Source organism: Lucilia sericata, unplaced genomic scaffold, assembly GCF_015586225.1.
Source record: "Lucilia sericata isolate MDLA Ls3-8-SP2 unplaced genomic scaffold, ASM1558622v1 Contig000240F_arrow, whole genome shotgun sequence".
NCBI classification, from domain to species: Eukaryota; Metazoa; Arthropoda; class Insecta; order Diptera; family Calliphoridae; genus Lucilia; species Lucilia sericata.
The window spans coordinates 193,717-221,703 of record NW_023994267.1 but is presented as its reverse complement, the minus strand read 5'-3'; the positions used below and the strand labels follow the sequence as shown (position 1 = coordinate 221,703).

At 29.2% G+C, this 27,987-nt stretch overlaps 3 protein-coding genes across 3 annotated transcripts in view; 1 reads left to right on the top strand and 2 right to left on the bottom strand.

Moving 5' to 3' along the window:
- Positions 1-5,184, bottom strand: part of LOC119602548 (cAMP-specific 3',5'-cyclic phosphodiesterase-like) — a 248,106-nt gene extending 242,922 nt beyond the window's left edge. The window contains exon 1 of the mRNA XM_037954134.1: positions 4,944-5,184. The gene's annotated coding sequence lies outside the window, so the exon portion shown is untranslated. The remainder of the gene's footprint in view (positions 1-4,943) is intronic.
- A 16,865-nt stretch (positions 5,185-22,049) lies between these two features.
- LOC119602544 (thioredoxin domain-containing protein 17-like) lies at positions 22,050-22,886 on the bottom strand. The gene is made up of 3 exons (XM_037954130.1): positions 22,549-22,886; positions 22,407-22,491; positions 22,050-22,337 (listed from the first exon to the last, which is right to left on the bottom strand). The coding sequence occupies exons 1-3, from the start codon at positions 22,694-22,696 to the stop codon at positions 22,187-22,189; spliced, it is 384 nt and encodes a 127-aa protein (XP_037810058.1). The 5' UTR covers positions 22,697-22,886; the 3' UTR covers positions 22,050-22,186.
- Positions 22,887-25,770: 2,884 nt separating this feature from the next.
- LOC119602558 (follicle cell protein 3C-1) lies at positions 25,771-26,836 on the top strand. The gene is made up of 3 exons (XM_037954142.1): positions 25,771-25,950; positions 26,011-26,501; positions 26,561-26,836. The coding sequence occupies exons 1-3, from the start codon at positions 25,947-25,949 to the stop codon at positions 26,741-26,743; spliced, it is 678 nt and encodes a 225-aa protein (XP_037810070.1). The 5' UTR covers positions 25,771-25,946; the 3' UTR covers positions 26,744-26,836.
- The last annotated feature ends 1,151 nt before the right edge of the window (positions 26,837-27,987 follow it).

Here is a 27,987-nt window from a genome sequence, read left to right as displayed (position 1 = left end):
TTCTAGTTCAGTTCTAGTTCAGTTCTAGTTCAGTTCTAGTTCAGTTCTAGTTCAGTTTCTAGTTCAGTTCTAGTTCATTCTAGTTCAGTTCTAGTTCAGTTCTAGTTCAGTTCTAGTTCAGTTCTAGTTCAGTTCTAGTTCAGTTCTAGTTCAGTTCTAGTTCAGTTCTAGTTCAGTTCTAGTTCAGTTCTAGTTCAGTTCTAGTTCAGTTTCTAGTTCAGTTCTAGTTCAGTTCTAGTTCAGTTCTAGTTCAGTTCTAGTTCAGTTCTAGTTCAGTTCTAGTTCAGTTCTAGTTCAGTTCTAGTTCAGTTCTAGTTCAGTTCTAGTTCAGTTCTAGTTCAGTTCTAGTTCAGTTCTAGTTCAGTTCTAGTTCAGTTCTAGTTCAGTTCTAGTTTAGTTCTAGTTCAGTTCTAGTTCAGTTCTAGTTCAGTTCTAGTTCAGTTCTAGTTCAGTTCTAGTTCAGTTCTAGTTCAGTTCTAGTTCAGTTCTAGTTCAGTTCTAGTTCAGTTCTAGTTCAGTTCTAGTTCAGTTCTAGTTCAGTTCTAGTTCAGTTCTAGTTCAGTTCTAGTTCAGTTCTAGTTCAGTTCTAGTTCAGTTCTAGTTCAGTTCTAGTTCAGTTCTAGTTCAGTTCTAGTTCAGTTCTAGTTCAGTTCTAGTTCAGTTCTAGTTCAGTTCTAGTTCAGTTCTAGTTAGTTCTAGTTCAGTTCTAGTTCATTTCTAGTACAGTTCAGTTCTAGTTCAGTTCTAGTTCAGTTCTAGTTCAGTTCTAGTTCAGTTCTAGTTCAGTTCTAGTTCAGTTCTAGTTCAGTTCTAGTTCAGTTCTAGTTCAGTTCTAGTTCAGTTCTAGTTCAGTTCTAGTTCAGTTCTAGTTCAATTCTAGTTCAGTTCTAGTTCAGTTCTAGTTCAGTTCTAGTTCAGTTCTAGTTCAGTTCTAGTTCAGTTCTAGTTCAGTTCTAGTTCAGTTCTAGTTCAGTTCTAGTCAGTTCTAGTTCAGTTCTAGTTCAGTTCTAGTTCAGTTCTAGTTCAGTTCTAGTTCAGTTCTAGTTCAGTTCTAGTTCAACAAATTTTTCACTATACGAATTTTTTTTACTATACGAATTTTTTACTTTTAATTTAAAAATATAGAATTTTAGTAAAATTTAATATAAAGTCCAATTTCAATTTTCCATACCTGCAATTACATATTTGTTTACGTTTAAAGGTAAAATCAAAACAAAACAAAAATGAATTTCAAAACAATAACAGCAAAAACAAGCGGAAAATGCAAAATTACTAATGGTAACAACAAAATAACTGATAAGAGAAAAAAGGGATTAAAACAAAAACAACGACTAAAATCAAACAAACCATAAAACAAATACAAAATATAAGAAGATAACAACGTAAACTAAACAATAATAAAAAGCCAGCAAAACAACAAATGGAGGGTTGTTGTAATACAACAACCCGGAAAAGAGAACAGGGGAAGAGGAAAGCAGAAAAAAGTAGAGAGAAAGCTTATTGCCTTCACAGATAAACTAACCGATGTAAACAAATCTATAGAAGTAAACAACAACATATCTTTTAACATTTTTTGCTAATAAAAACATTAAAAATTAAATAATTTAAAAAGTTTTTATTTTTTCTACTACTTTGAAAGTTTCACGTTGTTAAATCTCCCCTTAATGCAAACAAAAAATGGAAACCTTGTTTTATTTTATCCTGTAGTATCTAACCATGAACAATAATTTTAAAAAAGCAACTGATGAAACGGAAAAAAATTATTAATATTTGCGTGTTTAATATAACAAAAATGAAAAAGTAAAACAAAAAAAACTTTCAATGAAAATACAAAAAAAGAGGAAAAATTACCAAATAATACTAAAACAACACGCGATTTGAAGGAAAAGCTTTGTTAACTGAAAAGAATCATAAAAATAAAGGACTTAGAGAAGGAAGACTAATGAAAAAAATTTTTGGCATTTTGAATAAAACTAACAATGGCTTTACGAACAAAATTCCGTATCATCATTATGTTGTTGTCGTCATCTTCATCATCTTTATTCGCAAGAATATTAGGCCAAAAGACACTCAGCACCGAACCCAGTTAACAAAAGAGAGCCATAGTTTGAGCTCATGTAATATTTTTTAAAGTAATCCATTGAGATATCTCATGTCTAGTCTGTAGTGTAGTCTATAGTGTAGCTATAGGTGTAGTCCTATAGTGGTAGTCTATGGTCTATAGTCTAGACTATCAGTCACTACCTATAGTCTAGTCATAGTTGTTCTATAGTCTAGTCTATAGAGTCTAGTCACATCTATAGTCAGTCTTAGTCTAGTCTATAGTCTAGTCTATAGTTAGTGTAAGTCTATGGTCTATAGATATAGTCATGTCTATGTCTAGTCTATAGTCTAGTCTATAGTCTAGTCTATAGTCTTAGTCTATAGTCTAGTCTATAGTCTAGTCTATAGTCTAGTCTTAGTCTAGTCTATAGTCTAGTCTATAGTCTAGTCTAGTCTAGTTCTTAGTCTAAGTCTAGTCTATAGTCTAGTCTATAGTCTAGTCTAGTCTAGTATAGTCTAGTCTATAGTCTAGTCTATAGTCTAGTCTATAGTCTAGTCTATAGTCTAGTCTATAGTCTAGTCTATAGTCTAGTCTATAGTCTAGTCTATAGTCTAGTCTATAGTCTAGTCTATAGTCTAGTCTATAGTCTAGTCTATAGTCTAGTCTATAGTCTAGTCTATAGTCTAGTCTATAGTCTAGTCTATAGTCTAGTCTATAGTCTAGTCTATAGTCTAGTCTATTCTAGTCTATAGTCTAGTCTATAGTCTGTCTATAGTCTAGTCTATATTCCATAGTCTAGCCTATAGTTAGTCTATAGTCTAGTCTATAGTCTAGTCTATAGTCTAGTCTATAGTCTAGTCTATAGTCTAGTCTATAGTCTAGTCTATAGTCTAGTCTATAGTGTAGTCTATAGTCTAGTCTATATTCTAGTCTATAGTCTAGTCTATAGTCTAGTCTATAGTCTAGTCTATAGTCTAGTCTATAGTCTAGTCTATAGTCTAGTCTATAGTCTAGTCTATATAGTCTATAGTCTAGTCTATAGTCTAGTCTATAGTCTAGTCTATAGTCTAGTCTATAGTCTAGTCTATAGTCTAGTCTATAGTCTAGTCTATAGTCTAGTCTATAGTCTAGTCTATAGTCTAGTCTATAGTCTAGTCTATAGTCTAGTCTATAGTCTAGTCTATAGTCTAGTCTATAGTCTAGTCTATAGTCTAGTCTATAGTCTAGTCTATAGTCTAGTCTATAGTCTAGTCTATAGTCTAGTCTATAGTCTAGTCTATAGTCTAGTCTATAGTCTAGTCTATAGTCTAGTCTATAGTCTAGTCTATAGTCTAGTCTATAGTCTAGTCTATAGTCTAGTCTATAGTCTAGTCTATAGTCTAGTCTATAGTCTAGTCTCTAGTCTAGTCTATAGTCTAGTCTATAGTCTAGTCTATAGTCTAGTCTATAGTCTAGTCTATAGTCTAGTCTATAGTCTAGTCTATAGTCTAGTCTATAGTCTAGTCTATAGTCTAGTCTAGTAGTCTAGTCTATAGTGTAGTCTATAGTGTAGTCTATAGTGTAGTCTATAGTGTAGTCTATAGTGTAGTCTATAGTGTAGTCTATAGTGTAGTCTATAGTGTAGTCTATAGTGTAGTCTATAGTGTAGCCTATAGTCTAGTCTATAGTCTAGTCTATATTCTAGTCTATATTCTAGTCTATAGTCTAGTCTATAGTCTTGTCTATAGTCTAGTCTATATTCCATAGTCTAGTCTATAGTTTAGTCTATAGTCTAGTCTGTAGTCTATAGTGTAGTTTATAGTCTAGTCTACAGTGTAGTTTATAGTCTAGTCTATAGTCGAGTTGCATGCCTGATGTCTATTAAAACTAGATGCTATCCAACTTTATGACATGGACTTCATCAGTCCATCTTCTTAAACATGGAAACAATTCAAATATCCCCCTTTTTTTAAAAGTAAAGGCAAGAGCGGTATACTCCACATGTAAACTATTCTCAACGGTTTAGAGGCGCTACCAAAAAACTCTCGTCATCATTTGCTTTTTCTTCTTAATTGTCCGTGAAATTGATGCCATAAATTGGCCTTGATATTGGACTAGTAAATACTTAAGTTTATATGTATGTATCTTGCATCATATCAATCAAAAGCTTTAATTTCATCAACTACTATTTCCTCTAAACATATTGGCATAAAACGATAATAAAATATTTTGTTTCCTACAAAATCTTCTTAAATACTCAAAAGAATTAAAGAAGATAAGGAAAAAACGAAAAGAAAAACAACCAACATTAATCGGAATAGCAACAAAAAGAAAGCCAAAATCTTTGTTAAGCCCATGAAACAATACAAAACCAATATCCTTTTTTTTAGCAAAACTATGACTACAATTGTATCAAATTGTTTACTGGTTTATGAAAGGCAGCAATAAAGAAGTCGGATATATGTATGTATGTATGTACATAAATATATATGAATATATTTATATATGTATTTATTTCGGCTTAAAGCAAACAAAAACAAAATGGGGAAAAAATTTCTTGGAGAAAAATTATGAGAAAAAAAGTCAGGGTTTATTTGTTTGTTGGCTCGTTGGCTGGTAGCAAGTTACAAGATGGTGACACAATATTATGAATGAGCCAGGACGAACACCACTAACTACACAAACAAATAAATAAAGTAAGTATTAGATTACAACATCAAAAAGATAAATGGAAAAAACAAGTGTAATGGAACAGATTTTCCAAAAAAAAAAAAATTATTTGTTACCAACAAAAAAAAAATATTCTTAAAAATAAGAAGAAAAATCTTATATAATATTTTTGAGGACGTGAAAAAAACAAGTTCATACTTATTTTTGTTGTTACAAAATATTTTAGCACAAAAAACAAATAAACACTCACCTTAGTCAATAATTTAAAGATTAAAGATGTTTAAAGCTGCTTGAAGATGTTTGGATTTTGGATGATGACACAGAAAAATTACAATTTGACACAGAATTTACAGTAACTACAGCATTGATGACTAAAAACTTTATTTTCTGCACAAATTTTTGTTATTATTTTATTTAAATGATTATTTTGTTTTAATTAATTTTTATATTTAACACTTTTTATTTAATTTTTTTAATTATTTTATAATTTTTTTCATTTAAGTAATTTCTTTATTTTATTTTTTATAGATTTTTCTTAAAAATTTTTATTTATTGCCACATTTTTATTTTTCTTTGATTTTTTTATATTTTGCACTTTTTATTTATTTAATTTTTTTTACGTCCTGCTTTTATTTAAATCATACGGTCTTACGGAACGCTTTATAGACTTAAACTAGTTGCCATTAACGTTGCCTCGTGCATTTAAACTCTTTTATGTTTTCTATTTTCCTATGATTTTATGCGAGGATTTTTTTTATTTCCTATTTTTGCCTACTCTTTGATTTGCTTTTACAGTTACTAAAATTTTTTTTTTATATTTTTCCTATTTTACAAAAATTATCTCTGTCTAACGAAATGTTGTTGTTTTATAGGGATTGGTTTCCTTTCTACTAGTTTCTGTTACTAGGAGATGATGATGTTTCCTCTTTTTTTTTTGGTTGATTTTTAGTGATTTTTACTCTTTTAAGAAATCAAGAAATAAATAAAACTGTGCAAAAAAAAACAAAGAGTGTAATGGTACATGTATGGTTTTCAATTGTAAACAAAATAAAGCATGTGTTTGTGTGGTTATGTAAGAGAGAGAGAGAGATGTGTTATATAAAGTGGAAAAATAGAGAGCGAGAGTTGTATACTTTGTTGTAAAGAGCACAAGTGTAGTATTGCAAATAGCAAAATGTGCAAATTAACAAGGATTTGTATTACAATATAGAAGAATTTGAATAAAATAAATGGCAGAGTAGGAGCTGGATTGCCAAGTGGAAGAAATAAGTGGTAAATTATGGCAATTAAAAAACTGCCGAAATATCCTAATAAGTTCATAAACTAATCTATAGACTTGTCAACAGACTGTCTAGAAATTAATCAAATTATTCAATATTAGTCATTACACTATACGGTATACTAGTCATTAGGCTATTCAAATGACTAGTTATTAGACTAACCAAAAGGCTAGTTATTAGACTAGTTAATGGACTAGTCAATAGACTATTCAAAAGACTAGTTATATGACTAGTTAATAGACTAGACATTAGTCTAGTCGATAGACCAGTCCATAGACTGGTCAAAAGACAAGTCAATAGATCAATAAAAATACTAGTCATTAGATTTGTCAATAGACTAATGGATAGACTAGTTATTAAACTATGCATTAGAGTAGACAATACACTAGCCAATAGTCTAGTTATTAGACTAGTCAATAGACTGATTATTAGACTAAATAATAGACTAGTTAATAGACTAGTCAATAGGCAAGTTATTAGTCCAGAATAGACATTTGACTTGTTAATAGACTTGACAAAATACTAGGCTAGACATTATACTAGTCAATTGACTAACCAATAGAATAGTCAATAGACTAACCAATAGAATAGTCATAAGACTAGTCAATAGACTAGTCAATAGACTAGTCATTAGACTAGACCATAGTCAATAGACTACTCCATAGACTGGTCAAAAGACTAGTTAACTTTACTAACTTTACACAGGACTAATCGACAGACTAGTCAATAAAATAGTCATTAGACTGTTCTAAGACTATTCAATATACTAACCAATAGACTAGTCATTAGTCTAGTCAATCGACTATTCTAATACTATCCAATATCCAATAGTCATTAGTCTAGTCGAAAGGCTATTCTAAGACTAGTCAATAGACTAACCAATAGACTAGTCATTAGTCTAGTCAATAGACTATTCACTGAACTAGTCCATAAACTAGTCAGTTGACTAGTCTATAGACTGGTCAAAAGACTAGTCAATAGACTAGTCCGTGGACTGGCCAATAGGCTAGTCATTAGACTAATCAATATACTGGTCATTAAACCAAAGCCATCCGCCTAGCACCTCTATTCTAGACACTATTGTCCGAAAAACATTCGGACTGAGATATAACAAGATTATATATTTAGCTCATTTTAAAATTTCCGCAAGTCCAGGACACTTTGTTTAAGATCTAAATACATTTTAGTTTGATTGTTTACAACGAAAGGACATCTTCTTTTAAACATTTTCTCTCATCGGCCGATTTGGCTCATTTTCTACAACAAACATTTCTGATTAACAAATCAGACACCTCTCTTCGGAGCCCTATCTTCAAAACATCAGACATCCGGATGGACAGCTGTAGCTGGATCAGCAATTCGACCCATTTTCAATAGAAAATACATAAGTATTTCTGATACCAAAAATTGAGTGACGGACGGACATAGTGGGATCGCCTTAGAATTATACAATGACCCAGAAAATGTATATGCTTTCCAAAATCTACGAGCAAATGCAAATTTTGCAATCAAATGATTAAAGGACGGTTTTATAGTTCACAGTTTTGAAAATTTCCTGTAATTTTCTTCTCTTGGAATGAAATTTTTTTCAAATTATTATTTTCTTTTTATTTCTTAATTTCCAAAGCAAAAAAAAAATCACTAAAATTCTCACAAAAACCAGCTAAATTTACCTTACTGAGAGCTTTATAACTAATAAAAGACTCTTAATACTCTTAAGAGATAAAACAAAATCAAAGTAAAACTGCGCAATATTATCTCCAAAAAGGCAATAAATATAAATTATAAAAAAACATTACAAATAATAACTGAAAACCACTAAAAGTTAGAAAATTAACTAAAATATCTAACAAACTAAAAATGTTAAATAAAACTTTTTTAAAAAGTAAAAAACTATTACTATTAGCCCACATAAATAAAAATCTCCCTTAAATAAACAAATATTAGACTACAAAACACTACCCTACCTCATAACTCCCCTTTAACAGCAATAACAACAAGAAAACTCACTCATTTGTAAAACAATTATTCTGCACTTACACTTACTCTTTTACTCACTAATCAATTAAGTACTGCTCGCTGTAACAACTCACCTTACAACTTGTTTAGTGTTGAGTATGTAATATGTTGTTGTTTTTTTTTTCTTTTCTTTATTTATACAACACTACTCTTCTTCCTTTTATTATTATATATTATTTTTTTATTTTGGTGGGTGAATTTTAACACAACCCTCTGGTTTAAAGGTATTATTTTGTAGGTTTTTTTTATACGTAGTTAAGTATGTGTTGGTTATTTACGTTTATAAGTTTGTGTGTCGGTTGTTATTGTTGTTCGAACCAATTAAAGTTTTATTAAAAAGAAAGAAAAAAAATATTCGATTTTTTTTCTTATTGTAAATTACACCACTAGATAAGGTTTAGTTATTTTTCTTTTCATTTAACCGGAAATGAAACATTTTAAATTCGTTTGTTTTTCTTTAATTTTGTTTCTTTTTTTTCTATTTATTTTCTTTTCGTATTTTCTTTAGTTTACGTGTTATATTTTAGTTAGAAAAATATTCGTTTAATTTATTATTTTAGTTATTTTCGCGTAATTTTTTTGTTGTTGTTATTGTTTTGGTGTTGAATGTAGGAGCTGCGACGACAATCTGTAATGAAAACGAAAGGAAATAATTTGTTAGATTTTAATCAATTTTAAGTTGCGTGGTGGTGTTTGTTTGCTAAATGATAATAACTTAAATTTAAAAAAGCGGTTTCAAAGGTTTTAGTTGCTTTAAACAAAAATATAGTAATTTTGTATTCGTTATATAATAAGTCCTTGTAATAGAGTGGTTTCTTAATGCTAAAAACAATGCAAAGTTTTAAAAAGTTTTCTAAAGATACATTAGAAAATCGATTAAAATATGCAAGATATTTAAAAATATGTTTATTGCAACTATTTAAACAATATTAGGAAACATTCCTAACAAATTTGTTTAAGGGATTGTTAAGAACGAAAACTTATAGAGGATTAGACTATCCAATAGACTAGTCATTAGTCTAGTCAAAAGGCTATTCTAAGACTAGTCAATATACTAACCAATAGACTAGTCCATAAACTAGTCAATGGTCTGGTCTATAGAATAGTCAAAAGACTCGTCCATAGACTGGTCAATAGACTAGTCATTCGACTAATCAATATACTAGTCATTAGACCAAAGCCATCCCCCTAACTTCTCTATTCTGGACACTATTGTCCCAAAAACATTCGGACTGAGATATAGCAAGATTAATGAGGGAATTAAAACATTTCCGTTTACGATGAACGACACACAGTGGTATGGAATTAAAAAAGAGGGAAATAATTCTGTAACTTCTAAACGGTTTGAACGATTCAAATAAAAGATCGGTACACAAACGAAGAAATAGGATCGTTTTACCCCAGGTGTAACCCTGACTACGCCTCTGGTGGACTCATAAGGTGCAAATTCAAAACTTGAACTCGACAACATTTCCACTTTACGCGTTTAGAAGTTACAGAATTATTTCCTTATTTTTTTATTTCTAAACCGCGACAACTAAAGAGACAATTGCTGACTAGTTGCCACTAACTTCTATATAATTCTGAGGTGGTACCTGTTGATTTGGCAACTGCATTGGTAACCAGAAATGTGCTACTGGTCATACACTGGCTTTTAACCAAAAATCTGTTCCCTCGATTTGGATTTCAACCACAGTTACCATGTGATTCCCAAAGGGTTGGGCCTTCAACAATAACACACAACACAACGCTGTCCTTCTAACGAGTAATTCATCTGCTACCACATGGAGAACTCTGGTTAGCTGTAAGACATTGCTAACACCTCTTTATACTAGAATTGCAATAAACCCTTGGATGTGCACTAAAATAGAATACTTCAGGCTTACCCTTTACCTTTTAGAATAGACAAAGTCTGTTATTACAACTATACGTAATCACCTAATCCACTTTACGGATTCGAAATTTGGGTCACGAGTAGTTAATACTATTCTCTATAAAACATAGTATAACATTTAACCTAAAAGGTTATTATGTAGATTGTAGACCACTACTACTGTGTAGAAATTAACAAAAAAATCGATTTAACTCTAGTTCTCCACTAGAACCCAAATAAGAAGAAACATTTGTGGAAAATTGTATTGCTCTAAATCATCTCCTTTAGGAAATGTAATATGCAGTTTCAAAATTCTATAATAAACACTTTATAATGTGTCATAATTCCTAAATAGTTTATGTGAATTATAACATAAAAGATCTAAGAAAATTTGTATTCAGATAGCAAGAGTCGAAGAACTATTGTAGCTATACTTTGCTAAATTCACCTTAACCGAATCCAGTAGTTTACCGATTCAGTAGCTCGTCTAAAGAATTTATTCTATCGGATTGCATCAAGGATTTATTTTCCCATAATTAGCCATACGTTAGTCCTTAGGATTTTTCTTAAAGTTCCATGGCTTATTTGTCAAAAATGTGTCGATCAGTTATTTTTCTAACTTCTTCGAAAACATTTACTTGGTACAACTTTGTTGAAGTGCTTCTGTAATGTTTCGACATACACCCTAAACGGTGACGTCAACGAAATTAAGACGATGAGATTTCTAACAAAGTGGGCGTGGTACATCCCATATAAAAACATTTAATTATTATATATGGGAAAAATTAACAGCTAGAGTCCTCAAATTTTAGTATCGTCATGATTATTAAAAACAAAAAATGGGCGTACCTGTAGGGGTGTGGCACCTTTCATATGAATTAAAACTCAAAAATTCGTATATCTGGGAAACTATTGAAGCTAAAATTCACAAAGAACTTTGATATTCATTGTAACATTTGGAGAAAAAAATGAACGAACTAACAAAAGTTGATTGAAGCTTCTATGTAATCCAGGCGATATGTTGTAGTCATTGCAAAGTATGTTGTTAGGTAAGTAATTACAATTGAAAGCCATTACCTAGTTTTTGCTGGGTATGCATATAAAAGTAAATTTAAAATTTAGGCTCTCTTTCTTTTGGCAAGTTGCAAACATTAGTACAAGCTTATATTACTCCTCGTTAGCAACGTAGGGAACATACATGTAATTAATAATCAAAACGCTCTAAACATTTAAAAATGTTACCTTAATATTCTCGTATTTATTAGTTTACAACAATAATATTTTGCCATAAAAATACAACAATTTAATATGATTTATATTTACAAGCAAACGATTATTAGGTCTTTATTAAACGTATGTATAGGTGAATATGAATCAAATACATATGTTTACCGTTAATTTCGTTTTAAAATCATTAGAGCGTTAAAAATAGAACTTGTGCGTACATTTAAATTCGAAAAAACTAGACAACGCGATCAAAAGAGCCGAGGGAATATTAACAAAAACATGAAATGAAGGGAGAAACGATCGCACATTAAGGTAAAATCAACATCACTTTATTAAAATGAACTAATTTTCATTTTTTCTTCTTTATAAACATAAGTAAAAAGAAATATAAATTTATTTAATTAAAAAATGATTTGTCATGTAAAATTTGACTGCTAAATGAAATTGTATGACATTTTTCTTTTCATCTTTATTTTGTTTATTAAATTTTTGCACTTTTGTGAAATTTTTCGGTGAGTGGGTATATAGTTGGCTAATGTTGTAAGAAGGTGGTGTTTATTATAGTTGTACAGCTGTTGCTTTTATTTTGTATTATTAGGGTTTATTTTTATTCATTCATAGTTTTATATTTTTTATCAATTGAAAACAATATTGGAAATGTTTTTTTAATTTTTCGTATTTCACTGTTTTTAACTTGTTTATTTTTATAAATTTTATAACTTTTTTATTATTTTTAACATTTTATTATAATAATTTAATGTTAAATTTTTTTTAAGATATATTTGTTTATATAGAAATCTCTTTAAATTTTGTTTTAAATATTTTTATGTTTTTTTCTGATTTTTAATAAAATTTTTACACATTTAGTTCATGGAACTTTATATTTCTAAAACAATATTTAATCGATAAAAATGTTAGAAAATTTTTTTATTCTCAATTTTTTCTGTGTTGCAATTTTCGTATATTTTTTTATAATTATGTAGTAGACAGTACAATTTTACAAACTCAAGCATCAAGTTTTTCACATTTCTGATATTATAATTATTTTATTATTTAGTTGAATATGTAATTCTTTGTAAAATATATTTTCATTTTACTCTGAAGTTATTAACAAGCTGGAATAAGAAGAAATAAAATAATGTAAAAAATCTTTTACACCAATATTAAAAATTTTTTTATTAAGAATATGTGGCCTCCGGTAGGTTAGTGGTTAGTGTTCTAGTCTGGTAAACCAGAGGTTGTGGGTTAGGAGCGCAAAACGGGTCTAATAGACCCCTAGATATTTCTTCGGATTTGATATACATATGTATAATTTATATGTACATCCTCCTTTCAAACTAACTACTTAAGATGTTTTCAAGGGTTCAGAATCAAAAGCAGAAATCTTCATTTTTTGGTTTTTTTCGAAAACTTTATTTCTGAAGTTATTTATACTATTATATTTTAGATTTTCTTATTAGAATGTTATTATAAGAAAATATAAAGCAAGCTTGAAACAATTTCACTCAGAAATTTACTGGTATATGCCATTTTAAGCCTTTAGGTAGGATTAGGAATTAAATGGAGATTGCTGCTTTGGTTTCTAAACTCCTCATTTATCATAATTATTAAGAAATTTTTACAACTTTCGATTTTGGTTTTGCATATTTTGGATAAAATATCAACTAGAAAAAATAAATGATTAGATTTTCAAATTTAATAGACTTTTGTAAAGTTCAAGAAACTCCTTATTGTCCTTAATCGTCAGACTTAAAAAGGTCACCAACCAGTCATGGAAAATTTAAGTTTTGAAATGGTACTGAATTATATTTCAAAGTCTAGAAAGTAGTCTTTGAACTAGACTTTTGACTAGTATATGGACTGGACAATTGACAGGTCTATGGACTAGACAATGGGCAAGTATATTGACTAGTCGGTGGACAAGTATATTGATTAGTCTATGAACTAGTCTATTGAATAGTTTTTTTTTTACTTATCTAAGAAGTACTTACTCAGTACTTAAAAGTAATGAATTATATTTCAATGTCTTATAAGTAGTCTTTAAACTAGACTTTTGACTAGTATATGGACTGGACAACTGACAGGTCTATGGACTAGACTATGGACAAGTATATTGATTAATCTATGAACTAGTATATTGACTAGTTTTTTTACTTATCTGTGAACTACTTAGTTAGTTGACTAGTCTATGGGCTAGTCGGTCAATCGACTAGTTTGTGAACTAGTATGTTGATTAATCTATTCACTAGTCTGTAGATTACTCTATTAAAATGTTCATTGACTAATCTATGTACTAGTTAGTTGTCTGGTCTATTGACTTGTCTATTTACTAGTCTGTTGGTTAGTCAATGGTCTATGGACCAGTCTATTAACTCGTCTATGAAATAGTCTATTGACTAGTCTAGTGACAATCCTATTAAGAGTAGAAGTTTAGAAAAAGTGCTTTATATATCATGGCGGTACTGCGGTATATTTCAATGCCAAAAAGTACTGAAAAAAAGTACAATAGTACTGAATTTTCTATGCCTGCTACCGACAATTTAAGTACTATTCGAGAAATGTGATAACTTTGCATCCTTCTTAGTGAAAACTTTAATAAATCCATGGCGAAAAGCTACTGAAATCAACCTCTAACATTCAACAAAACTACCTTTAATTTTCCCATGAAATCTGAATGGATCGTAAATTTGAAATAACGACATTGCAAGTAACAGTTATTTGATAATATCAGTCACAGTAGTTACCAGTGAATTATCAGTCACCGTGAAAATATCACTCATCTGTACTAGAGAGAAACTGTACCGAATGTAATTTGAAGCGATCATTGATCGGGCATGAACTATTATTATATATTTTAACATGACAACGATCGGCTGCTTGTTGCTATACCTGTTTCAAACTATTTTGAAAGAAATGGTTAGGCAGTTTTGCCTTATCCGCATTATATAGTTCAGACTTTTCTCCGTTAGACTACTTTGTTTCTATGGATTCATAACGCCCATTCTTTGATATACAGTAGTTACCAGTGAATTATCAATCACAGTGTATAAATCACAGTCATGAAAATATCACTCATCTCTACTACAGAGGACCTGTACCGAACATAATTTGATGCGATCATTAATATCGGACATTTTGAATGAAATGTTGGGAAGTTTTGCCTCATCTGCATTATATAGTTCAGACTTTTCTAATCGTACTTATTTTTCTTTCCCCTTTAAAACTTAAGTTAATTTTTATTTAAATTTAAAATTATTTGCCAAATATTAGAAAATCAATGATTTTTTTATTATAATTTATTCTCCTAATATAATTTGTAGCTCTAGTCTGTTTATATAGAACTTTTTAACCTTATATAATTTATTTTTATGTATTTTGTTGTAGAGTTAATATTTTATAAATTAATTAGAAATATATAATAATTTCATATATATTTTTATTTTTTCTTGACAAAAATCTTTTCTATTTCTATCATAATTTATAAATTTATGAGTTTTTCTTTATTTGAATAATTTTCTGTTGTTGAGAATTTATGAAAATTGTTAATATTTTTTTTCACATATAATTTGTTGTTTTAGTTAATTTATAGCTGGACAGTTCAATATGACGCACATCAAGAAATTTTATTTTTTTGTTAAAAAAAAATAATAATAAAAACTGAAATTATATGAAAAGGTTTGTGCGCTCATTTTTATTTTCTAAAGATTTAATTAAATTAAATTGTTTGTGATTTAACTCAAAGATAAATAGTAATAACAACAATTGCTTCTAATTTGTTAGTTAGTAATCTTTGTTGTTATTTATATTTAATATTATACTAACCAATATTTTTGTTATTATAAATTGTTGCTTTCATTTAACAAAATGTTATATTCCCTTAAAGTGTCTCTAAAACGTGATAAGCAAAGAGTGTCATTTCATTAACACCTCTTGTCAAAGTGACAAAAGTGATTTGATTTGTTTGATAAATATTATTTTTTTTTTTTTACCCAAAATTCTATAGATTTATAATTATTTATGAGTCGCATATTAAATTAAAACATACTTAAAGAGAAACATATTTCCAAATCCATTGAGTTTATTTGTATTTTTATTTAGGTGCGTTTCACATGAAAGTTTGTCACTTTGTTTTGAGAAGCAACAGTTATAAAACTTAATTTTTGGGGGAATTTTTTTTTTGTTCGGGAAAAAAATAAACAATAATTTTTCAACCCCTGCTTATCAGTGTAACTTTAGCAGTAGTATTTTATACGTTTATTTTTCATCATTACAAACACATGTACTATATTTGAATATATTTTTTTTTTTCGAACTTGACTTTACATATAATAGATACATAAATTTACACTAAACTTTTTATATATTTACTTTATTTTTAGTAAATTTTTAAATTATTTGATACGTTATTTATGTATGAATTTTTTCCTTTTTTTATTATTTCTTTAAATTGTAAAAGAAAATTTACATTTTTTTTGTTTATTCAAGTATATTTTTTTAATTGTATTTCCCAAAAAATCGTTTTATTTTTTTCATTGCCACAAACACTACGCGCGCCGTTATACGTTTATAAACACTTTGGTCTTTCTACCCCGACGTTCGAAAGTACGCTGTTTGGTTTTGTTGCATTCATATCATTTGTTTACTTGATTTTAGCACAAAACATCAGGGAAAAAAATCAGTTTTTCTTGATTTTCACTCAATTTTACACTCAACTGTAGTAGTAATTGAGTTTTTTGGGGAGAGTATAGAATAAAAGTTTCTCTGTATGTTGTGCGTAGCTCTTTCATATTTTCCGTTAGATTTTTAAGAGATTTGAATTATTGACAGGAAGTTGTTGAGTGCCAGCAGTAACTTCCGTTAGGAAAAGTAACATTTTCAGAACAATATAAAGATGTAAAAGGGTATTCTTTTCAAAGTGTATAGATGTAAAGTTAGTTGGTTAGTTAGTTAGCTAGCTAGTTAGTTAGTTAGTTAGTTAGTTAGTTAGTTAGTTAGTTAGTTAGTTAGTTAGTTAGTTAGTTAGTTAGTAGTAGTTAGTTAGTTAGTTAGAGTTAGTTAGTTAGTTAGTTAGTTAGTTAGTTAGTTAGTTAGTTAGTTAGTTAGTTAGTTGTTAGTTAGGTTAGTTAGTTAGTAGTTAGTTAGTTAGTTAGTTAGTAGTTCGGTAGTTAGTTAGGTTAGTTAGTTGTAGTTAGTTATGTTAGTTAGTTAGTTTAGTTAGTAGTTAGTTAGTTATTTATGTTAGTTAGTTAGTTAGTTAGTTAGTTAGTTAGTTAGTTAGTTAGTTAGTTAGTTAGTTAGTTAGGTTAAGTTAGTAGTTAGTTAGTTAGTTGGTAGTTAGTTTAGTTAGTAGTTAGTTAGTAGTTAGGTTAGTTAGTTAGTTAGTTAGTTAGTTAGTTAGTTAGTTAGTTAGTTAGTTAGTTAGTTAGTTAGTTAGTTAGTTAGTAGTTAGTTAGTTAGTTAGTTAGTTAGTTAGTTAGTTAGTTAGTTAGTTAGTTAGTTAGTTAGTTAGTTAGTTAGTTAGTTAGTTAGTTAGTTAGTTAGTTAGTTAGTAGTTAGTTAGTTAGTTAGTTAGTTAGTAGTTAGTTAGTTAGTTAGTTAGTTAGTTAGTTAGTAGTAGTTAGTTAGTTAGTTAGTTAGTTAGTTAGTTAGTAGTTAGTTAGTTAGTTAGTTAGTTAGTTAGTAGTTAGTTAGTTAGTTAGTTAGTTAGTTAGTTAGTAGTAGTTAGTTAGTTAGTTAGTTAGTTAGTTAGTTAGTTAGTTAGTTAGTTAGTTAGTTAGTTAGTTAGTAGTTAGTTAGTTAGTTAGTTAGTTAGTTAGTTAGTAGTTTAGTTAGTTAGTTAGTTAGTTAGTTAGTTAGTTAGTTAGTTAGTTAGTTAGTTAGTTAGTTAGTTAGTTAGTTAGTTAGTTAGTTAGTTAGTTAGTTAGTTAGTTAGTTAGTTAGTTAGTTAGTTAGTTAGTTAGTTAGTTAGTTAGTTAGTTAGTTAGTTAGTTAGTTAGTTAGTTAGTTAGTTAGTTAGTTAGTTAGTTAGTTAGTTAGTTAGTTAGTTAGTTAGTTAGTTAGTTAGTTAGTTAGTAGTTAGTTAGTTAGTTAGTTAGTTAGTTAGTTAGTTAGTTAGTTAGTTAGTTAGTTAGTTAGTTAGTTAGTTAGTTAGTTAGTTAGTTAGTTAGTTAGTTAGTTAGTTAGTTAGTTAGTTAGTTAGTTAGTTAGTTAGTTAGTTAGTTAGTTAGTTAGTTAGTTAGTTAGTTAGTTAGTTAGTTAGTTAGTTAGTTAGTTAGTTAGTTAGTTAGTTAGTTAGTTAGTTAGTTAGTTAGTTAGTTAGTTAGTTAGTTAGTTAGTTAGTTAGTTAGTTAGTTAGTTAGTTAGTTAGTTAGTTAGTTAGTTAGTTAGTTAGTTAGTTAGTTAGTTAGTTAGTTAGTTAGTTAGTTAGTTAGTTAGTTAGTTAGTTAGTTAGTTAGTTAGTTAGTTAGTTAGTTAGTTAGTAGTTAGTTAGTAGTTAGTTAGTTAGTTAGTTAGTTAGTTAGTTAGTTAGTTAGTTAGTTAGTTAGTTAGTAGTTAGTTAGTTAGTTAGTTAGTTAGTTAGTTAGTTAGTTAGTTAGTTAGTTAGTTAGTTAGTTAGTTAGTTAGTTAGTAGTTAGTTAGTTAGTTAGTAGTTAGTTAGTTAGTTAGTTAGTTAGTTAGTTAGTTAGTTAGTTAGTTAGTTAGTTAGTTAGTTAGTTAGTTAGTTAGTTAGTTAGTTAGTTAGTTAGTTAGTTAGTTAGTTAGTTAGTAGTTAGTTAGTTAGTTAGTTAGTTAGTTAGTTTAGTTAGTTAGTTAGTTAGTTAGTTAGTTAGTTAGTTAGTTAGTTAGTTAGTTAGTTAGTTAGTTAGTTAGTTAGTTAGTTAGTTAGTTAGTTAGTTAGTTAGTAGTTAGTTAGTTAGTAGTTAGTTAGTTAGTTAGTTAGTTAGTTAGTTAGTTAGTTAGTTAGTTAGTTAGTTAGTTAGTTAGTTAGTTAGTTAGTTAGTTAGTTAGTTAGTTAGTTAGTTAGTTAGTTAGTTAGTTAGTTAGTTAGTTAGTTAGTTAGTTAGTTAGTTAGTAGTTAGTTAGTTAGTTAGTTAGTAGTAGTTAGTTAGTAGTTAGTTAGTTAGTTAGTTAGTTAGTAGTTAGTTAGTTAGTTAGTTAGTTAGTTAGTTAGTTAGTTAGTTAGTTAGTAGTTAGTTAGTTAGTTAGTTAGTTAGTTAGTAGTTAGTTAGTTAGTTAGTTAGTTAGTTAGTTAGTTAGTTAGTTAGTTAGTTAGTTAGTTAGTTAGTTAGTTAGTTAGTTAGTTAGTTAGTTAGTTAGTTAGTTAGTTAGTTAGTTAGTTAGTTAGTTAGTTAGTTAGTTAGTTAGTTAGTTAGTTAGTTAGTTAGTTAGTTAGTTAGTTAGTTAGTTAGTAGTTAGTTAGTTAGTTAGTTAGTTAGTTAGTTAGTTAGTTAGTTAGTAGTTAGTTAGTTAGTTAGTTAGTTAGTTAGTTAGTTAGTTAGTTAGTTAGTAGTTAGTTAGTTAGTTAGTTAGTTAGTTAGTTAGTTAGTTAGTTAGTTAGTTAGTTAGTTAGTTAGTTAGTTAGTTAGTTAGTTAGTTAGTTAGTTAGTTAGTTAGTTAGTTAGTTAGTTAGTTAGTTAGTTAGTTAGTTAGTTAGTTAGTTAGTTAGTTAGTTAGTTAGTTAGTTAGTTAGTTAGTTAGTTAGTTAGTAGTTAGTTAGTTAGTTAGTTAGTTAGTTAGTTAGTTAGTTAGTTAGTTAGTTAGTTAGTTAGTTAGTTAGTTAGTTAGTTAGTTAGTTAGTTAGTTAGTAGTTAGTTAGTTAGTTAGTTAGTTAGTTAGTTAGTTAGTTAGTTAGTTAGTTAGTTAGTTAGTTAGTTAGTTAGTTAGTTAGTTAGTTAGTTAGTTAGTTAGTTAGTTAGTTAGTTAGTTAGTTAGTTAGTTAGTAGTTGTAGTAGTAGTTTAGTTAGTTAGTTAGTAGTTAGTTAGTTAGTTAGTTAGTTAGTTAGTTAGTTAGTTAGTTAGTTAGTTAGTTAGTTAGTTAGTTAGTTAGTTAGTTAGTTAGTAGTTAGTTAGTTAGTTAGTTAGTTAGTTAGTAGTTAGTTAGTTAGTTAGTTAGTAGTTAGTTAGTTAGTAGTAGTAGTTAGTAGTTAGTTAGTTAGTTAGTTAGTTAGTTAGTTAGTTAGTTAGTTAGTTAGTGTAGTTAGTTAGGTTAGTTAGTAGTTAGTTAGTTAGTTAGTTAGTTAGTTAGTAGTTAGTTAGTTAGTACGTTTTGAAAACATTGTATTTCTGAAAATCCTTGGGTGATAACTACATACATACCTACGTTTTTCCCTCAATTTATTATAAATTTATTTCCACCGATTTAAAAGCGACTGTGTCTATTTACGTTACTATTTAGTTGCCATGACCAAGCTATATTTTTTTATTTTTGTATCAACATTTCGCTTCAATTTCCATGCTTTCATTCAATTTTCTTATTATTTCAAAATTTTCACATTTTGTAATAAATTTTTAAAATTTATTCTTTTATTTAACACTATACCTTAATTTCCACAATTTCCTCGACATTTACTCCATTTCCTTCCTTCTTAACATTATGCGGCTAACATTAAATGCTTTTCCCACCTTTTTAACATTAATGTGTCAACTCTAACGTGCAATTAACATGCTTTTGACAACTTCATTTATTAACACACACACTGGCTAACATTATTTTTTGCTTCAATAAAATGACACATTTTCCCGCTATTATAAGACAAATTCATTTACATATGTATTTGCAATTTTGCATATTTCTTTAACAAAGTTTATTTTATGTAAAAAACATTTGCTGCTTGATAATTTGTATCACATTTTATTAATGACACATTAGGCTAAAGTTTTGTTCATTTTTATTTGTTGTATTTTTAATACTTCCAGCTATATTTAAAAATAAAACCGGCATACTCGCTTTTGCAATGTAGTTGTTTTGAAATGGTCACGATTAACTAAATGTCAAATGCAAGCTATTCACAGAGAATGATGATTCTTATAAGACAATAGATATGCGTTGCCAACTATAGGTATTATAGATATGAATTTTAAAGTAAGAAAAGTTACTAAAACTGAGGAAAAGGTAGGAAACGAAAAACTACTTATTAGAATGAAATTTATACATATGTATATGTAATTGAAAGGTTTGTTAATTAAAAATAGTATTTTTTAAATAAAAAACGGTTTCGTTGTTAAAAATTTTTTAATTTTTAAAACAAAATCTTTTTTTAATAAAAATATTATAAACATTATCATGGGAATTAATTCAATTAATGATATATAAAGCCAAAGAATTTGGCTTTTAAATAAATTCATTGATAATGATTTAAAGAATGGTACATTTGAAAGTTTCAAACCAAATTTAAAATTAAGGTGAATTAATACTAATTTGTGAATGTGTATATAAGATAATGAAAGATTTTGGGAGCTAAGTACATTAAGGAGTTTTGTATAAAGTTTTGTTCATTCTAAGATATCATTTCATTCATCAATTTTAATTAATTACAATAAATTAGTCTATCTAGAAATGTAAAATTTAAAATTTTTCCAAAAACATTTAATATTTTTATTATTATGAATTAGCACAAATTTCCCAAAAACGGATCTGAAATCTCCTTCCAATAAACTTTCACATGTTATTAAAATTTCATATCAACTCTTTGCGAGATAAAAACAAAAAATCATTTGCTTGTTCTCTATTACAGAGCGTAAAAATATGTAATGCTCTTGCCTACATACGTACATACATATGTATGTATGTTTATTTCTGGTGTTAGCTTTGTACTTGTTGTGTTTTTTTACCAATGTAAGCCTTGCTTCTTTTTGTTTATTCTTGTAGAATATTTGTTTGTTCACATATTTCAATGGGAAAAACAAACAGAGAAAGCATACTTCCAAATAAATAAGTGTAGGGTAAACAAGTATGTTTTGTTGTTGTGTAAACGAAAATATATTGATCTGCACCGAAATAGGGATGCCTTTAGCAATTTTCATACATATGTACATAAAATGGAGTGTTTAACAAAAAGCTTTTGGTTCATATTAGCTATTAAGAGAAAATGTTCGACATCTTTTTTTTGCAATTTTGTCAAAATTTCCTATAAATTTTCACTGTATAATAAACAATATAAATACATTTTTTATTATTATAATTTAACCTTAATGTACATACTACATCAACTAAAAAGTTATAAGAAATAAAGATATTAATCGTTTTTTGACTTACCCCACTTGCTTATATAAAAAATGCTTTAATAAAAAAAATTTACATTAACTTTAACTTTAACTTGCTTCACTTTATTAAATTTAATTTTAATATATTTTTTTTTTGCATTTATTTATTTTTTTAATTTTACCCTTATTTTATTTTTATTACACATTTTTCATTTCTTAATTTTATATTTTTTACTTTTTTCCTTTTTTCACTTTAACTAATTTTTCTACTAACTTTTAACTACTATCAAATTAACTAACTCTTTTTTAAAGCAAACACACACACGTACTAATACTTTTACACGCTCTAATAAAAAAAATCACAAATTTCCCGCTATAACACGACAATGCATTGCAAAATTTTCTTTAGCGACGTATAACTTTTTAAAAAACATTTGCTGCATAAAAACTTTTATCACATTTTATTAATCATATATTTAACTATATTTTTATCAACTTTTATTAACTATAACTTTAATTTTACTTAAAATATTTAAAAAATAAAACCGGCGTACCCGTTTTTGCAATGCAGTGCAATAGAAGAAGACGTAAAACTAAATGTCAAAAAGAGATAAATGCATTTATTAACTTTGACATTCCAATAAGAAAACAAATTAAAGTTGGCAATTCTAAGTAAATTTTATTTCGATTTTATTTATACCGGCACAAAGTATTTCCTTTACTTCTATTAAATGATTTCTAATATTGATAAAACTAATCTTATCATTTAACACAATAATAGTTTTAATATGTTATTATTTATTCTTTGTAAAAAACGTGTTTTGACATAATTTATTTTACACAACTTTAGAGCTTAAATGGCAAATATTAAAAATGCTAAAGAAAACAAAATTATTCTTCATTGAAAAACATATCTAATAAATCCATTTTAGTTAATTGATCACCCTCCAAACGCAATACACTCTTCCAGCGCACCAAAGTAGGAATAACCATAAGTTTTATATTGGAATCATGACGGAAAGGATTTTTCATGTCTTTCCAACTACATCAAATAAACAATAATTGTTAAAACATAAATTCAAATAAATAATTAAAACACAAAATAACCTACAAAGGCCTATCACCCACATCCACGGTAAGTAAAATAGATTCCGGCGTGGCAAATTTCTCTACAGCCTGATCCACAAAAGGTTGAGCTGAAAGGAAAACTTGTTATTTTCTCTAAACTTTCTTTGAAAGTTCACTATTCTTACCATCATTACAATCGGGACACCAGCTAACACCATTACTATCTTTTTCTCCAGTAAAGTAAATATACAATTGGGTGTTTTTATCTTTGTACAATTCCTCCACGGATTTTTGATAGCCCTCAAAGCCTTTAGTATATTCTTTGCGCACCATGTTGTTTACACCTTAATAACAGTTGCTTTACTGGCTTATCTATTTATTAATCAAGTGATTTATAAAATTTTATTGTACTACTTTTATTGATTAACTATTTCACGATAAAATTAATATTAAGATTGGAAAAAAACTAAATGAGAAACAAAATAGCAAAAGCCGGAGATTTTTGTGGAGTTGTCACTTTGAACAGCTGTTTGGTCAATGCAACTATTGCCAACTATTTATTTTGAGAAACAGAGTTGTATTTGAGTAAAAAACATATATTTACCGTTAGAATTTGAATGATGATTTTTACAAAATTACCTTAAAAGCAAAATAATATTTAATAGATTTGTTGTAAAATAAAATATGTTCAAAATTTTAGAAGTTCTTTCGATTCATAGTGTCGAACTTAACTCGAAAAAAACTATAACTGAACTAGAATTGGACTAAAACTGAATTAGAACTGAACTAGAACTGAATTAGAACTGAATTAGAACTGAATTAGAACTGAACTAGAACTGATCTAGAACTGAACTAGAACTGAACTAGAACTGAACTAGAACTGAACTAGAACTGAACTAGAACTGAACTAGAACTGAACTAGAACTGAACTAGAACTGAACTAGAACTGAACTAGAACTGAACTAGAACTGAACTAGAACTGAACTAGAACTGAACTAGAACTGAACTAGAACTGAACTAGAACTGAACTAGAACTGAACTAGAACTGAACTAGAACTGAACTAGAACTGAACTAGAACTGAACTAGAACTGAACTAAAACTAGAACTGAACTAGAACTGAACTAGAACTGAACTAGAACTGAACTAGAACTGAACTAGAACTGAACTAGAACTGAACTAGAACTGAACTAGAACTGAACTAGAACTGAACTAGAACTGAACTAGAACTGAACTAGAACTGAACTAGAACTGAACTAGAACTGAACTAGAAACTGAACTAGAACTGAACTGAACTGAACTAGAACTGAACTAGAACTGAACTAGAACTGAACTAGAACTGAACTAGAACTGACTAGAACTGAACTAGAACTGAACTAGAACTGAACTAGAACTGAACTAGAACTGAACTAGAACTGAACTAGAACTGAACTAGAACTGAACTAGAACTGAACTAGAAACTGAACTAGAACTGAACTAGAACTGAACTAGAACTGAACTAGAACTGAACTAGAACTGAACTAGAACTGAAACTAGAACGAGAACTGACTAGAACTGAACTAGAACTGAACTAGAACTGAACTAGAACTGAACTAGAACTGAACTAGAACTGAACTAGAACTGAACTAGAACTGAACTAGAACTGAACTAGAACTGAACTAGAACTGAACTAGAACTGAACTAGAACTGAACTAGAACTGACTAGAACTGAACTAGAACTGAACTAGAACTGAACTAGAACGGAACTAGACTGAACTAGAACTGAACTAGAACTGAACTAGAACTGAACTAGAACTGAACTAGAACTGAACTAGAACTGAACTAGAACTGAACTAGAACTGAACTAGAACTGAACTAGAACTGAACTAGAACTGAACTAGAACTGAACTAGAACTGAACTAGAACTGAACTAACTGAACTAGAACTGAACTAGAACTGAACTAGAACTGAACTAGAACTGAACTAGAACTGAACTAGAACTGAACTAGAACTGAACTAGAACTGAACTAGAACTGAACTAGAACTGAACTAGAACTGAACTAGAACTGAACTAGAACTGAACTAGAACTGAACTAGAACTGAACTAGAACTGAACTAGAACTGAACTAGAACTGAACTAGAACTGAACTAGAACTGAACTAGAACTGAACTAGAACTGAACTAGAACTGAACTAGAACTGAACTAGAACTGAACTAGAACTGAACTAGAACTGAACTAGAACTGAACTAGAACTGAACTAGAACTGAACTAGAACTGAACTAGAACTGAACTAGAACTGAACTAGAACTGAACTAGAACTGAACTAGAACTGAACTAGAACTGAACTAGAACTGAACTAGAACTGAACTAGAACTGAACTAGAACTGAACTAGAACTGAACTAGAACTGAACTAGAACTGAACTAGAACTGAACTAGAACTGAACTAGAACTGACTAGAACTGAACTAGAACTGAACTTGAACTAGAACTAGAACTAGAACTGAACTAGAACTGAACTAGAACTGAACTAGAACTGAACTAGAACTGAACTAGAACTGAACTAGAACTGAACTAGAACTGAACTAGAACTGAACTAGAACTGAACTAGAACTGAACTAGAACTGAACTAGAACTGAACTAGAACTGAACTAGAACTGAACTAGAACTGAACTAGAACTGAACTAGAACTGAACTAGAACTGAACTAGAACTGAACTAGAACTGAACTAGAACTGAACTAGAACTGAACTAGAACTGAACTAGAACTGAACTAGAACTGAACTAGAACTGAACTAGAACTGAACTAGAACTGAACTAGAACTGAACTAGAACTGAACTAGAACTGAACTAGAACTGAACTAGAACTGAACTAGAACTGAACTAGAACTGAACTAGAACTGAACTAGAACTGAACTAGAACTGAACTAGAACTGAACTAGAACTGAACTAGAACTGAACTAGAACTGAACTAGAACTGAACTAGAACTGAACTAGAACTGAACTAGAACTGAACTAGAACTGAACTAGAACTGAACTAGAACTGAACTAGAACTAGAACTGAACTAGAACTGAACTAGAACTGAAATAGAACTGAAATAGAACTGAACTAGAACTGAACTAGAACTGAACTGGAACTGAACTAGAACTGAACTAGAACTGAACTAGAACTGAACTAGAACTGAACTAGAACTGAACTAGAACTGAACTAGAACTGAACTAGAACTGAACTAGAACTGAACTAGAACTGAAGTAGAAATGAACTAGAACTAAACTAGCACTGAAAATTTTACAACCCATTAAAATCTTGCCTTATATGGGTTAAAAAAATTCTACAAATTTGACCTACATATTGCATAACACTTCATAAACTTGAACCCCAATTTCAAGTTCAAAAAACAAGCATGAGAAGTATGAGGCCGCAGTAAAATGCTTTTAAAGCAAAAATTTTCCCACAGCCAAAACAATAAACGATAATTAAAGACAAAACAATTTTAACAAGAAATTCTTGAAAAATCAGCAAATAAATCTTGAAATTAAAAATGCATTTAAATACACAAAACTTAAGAGAAATTCTAAACAATTAGACAGTAAAGAAATTTAATTAACATGGGTAAGATCAAAAATCTTAAACAATAATTTACGAATTATTAAATATTTTGCAAATTTCCAGATTTCAAAACCCTTTTCTTTTACACCTTCATAATTTCAAGCATAATGCTAAGTTGTTGCATTGACACGGCCATTACGAAAATTGCCTATAAGAAACCTATACATTTGAAAGAAAAATCTTTTGGCAAGGATAAAAAGGATATTTTATTAGAAATACAAACCACGGATAGTAGTATATCATTAATGTCAAAAGAAGTAGAAGATTTCATTGCCACAACTCCTTACAGTAAAGATACTTCGGCGAAAGATTCAAGTGAGACAACATCCAAAGAAGAAACCAGCATTACCACCACCGATAATGTTAAAAGCACTCTCAATTCGCCACCTGAAGATGATTTCTCCTGTACTTGTGGTATTTTCTTAAGTTCGCAATTTGTTAAAGGTTCAAGTGAACCACCCAAAGGAGAACCTGTGATATCAACCACCATAGAACGTTCGTTTGCCTGCAATGCCATTGGTCAGAAACAGTGTCAAACTAAATGTTTGGAACAGGTTTGTGATGGAAGAAATAATTTTGTAAGATGTTAATTTGAAAAATTTTTCTTCTTCAGATTGTTCAACATTTACCTAATTCGGCTAATATTTTGTGCGCCTCTTTGGATCGTGATATACGCAAGGAACGAGCTTATTTGTTTGTACGCAATTGCAGTAATAAATGGTATAATACAAATTTGGCAGCCGGTAGAGAATATTGCTGTAAAAATGGTTTACCCTATAGTTGTTCTAAGAAATAAGTGGCTTTTGGTTTTTTTTTAATTTTAGAGCTTAATGTTGTTGTAAAGTGTAGTTTTAAGGATATGAAATAAAAAGTATTAATATTGTATGAATATCGATTGGCTAGTTTTGATTTTATCGGTTGTAGTTCTGTTCTAGTTCAGTTCTGGCTCAGTTCTAGTTCAATTATAGTTCAGTTCTACTCCATTTCTGGTTCTGTTCTAGTTTGGTTCCAGTTCAGTTCTAGTTCAGTTCTAGTGTAGTTCTAGTTCAGTTTTAGTTCAGTTCTAGTTCAGTTCTAGTTTTAGTTCTGTTCTAGTTCAGTTCTAGTTCAGTTCTAGTTCAGTTCTAGTTCAGTTCTAGTTCAGTTCTAGTTCAGTTCTAGTTCATTTCTAGTTCAGTTCTAGTTCAGTTCTAGTTCAGTTCTAGTTCAGTTCTAGTTCAGTTCTAATTCAGTTCTAATCCAGTTCTAGTTCAGTTCTAGTTCAGTTCGAGTTTCAGTTCTAGTTCAGTTCTAGTTCAGTTCTAGTTCAGTTCTAGTTCAGTTCTAGTTCAGTTCTAGTTCAGTTCTAGTTCAGTTCTAGTTCAGTTCTAGTTCAGTTCTAGTTCAGTTCAAGTTCAGTTCTAGTTCAGTTCTAGTTCAGTTCTAGATCAGTTCTAGATCAGTTCTAGTTCAGCTCTAGTTCAGTTCTAGTTCAGTTCTACTTCAGTTCTACTTCAGTTCTAGTTCAGTTCTAGTTCAGTTCTAATTCAGTTCCAGTTCAGTTCTAGTTCAGTTCTAGTTCAGTTCAGTTCTAGTTCAGTTCAGTTATAATTCAGTTCAGGTATAATTCAGTTCTAGTTCAGTTCAGTTCAGTTCTAGTTCAGTTCTAGTTCAGTTCTGGTTCAGTTCTAGTTCAGTTCTAGTTCAGTTCTAGTTCAGTTCTAGTTCAGTTCTAATTCAGTTCTAATCCAGTTCTAGTTCAGTTCTAGTTCAGTTCGAGTTTCAGTTCTAGTTCAGTTCTAGTTCAGTTCTAGTTCAGTTCTAGTTCAGTTCTAGTTCAGTTCAAGTTCAGTTCTAGTTCAGTTCTAGTTCAGTTCTAGTTCAGTTCTAGTTCAGTTCTAGTTCAGTTCTAGTGCAGTTCTAGTTCAGTTCTAGTTCAGTTCTAGTTCAGTTCTAGTTCAGTTCTAGTTCAGTTCTAGTTCAGTTCTAGTTCAGTTCTAGTTCAGTTCTAGTTCAGTTCCAGTTCAGTTCCAGTTCAGTTCTAGTTCAGTTCTAATTCAG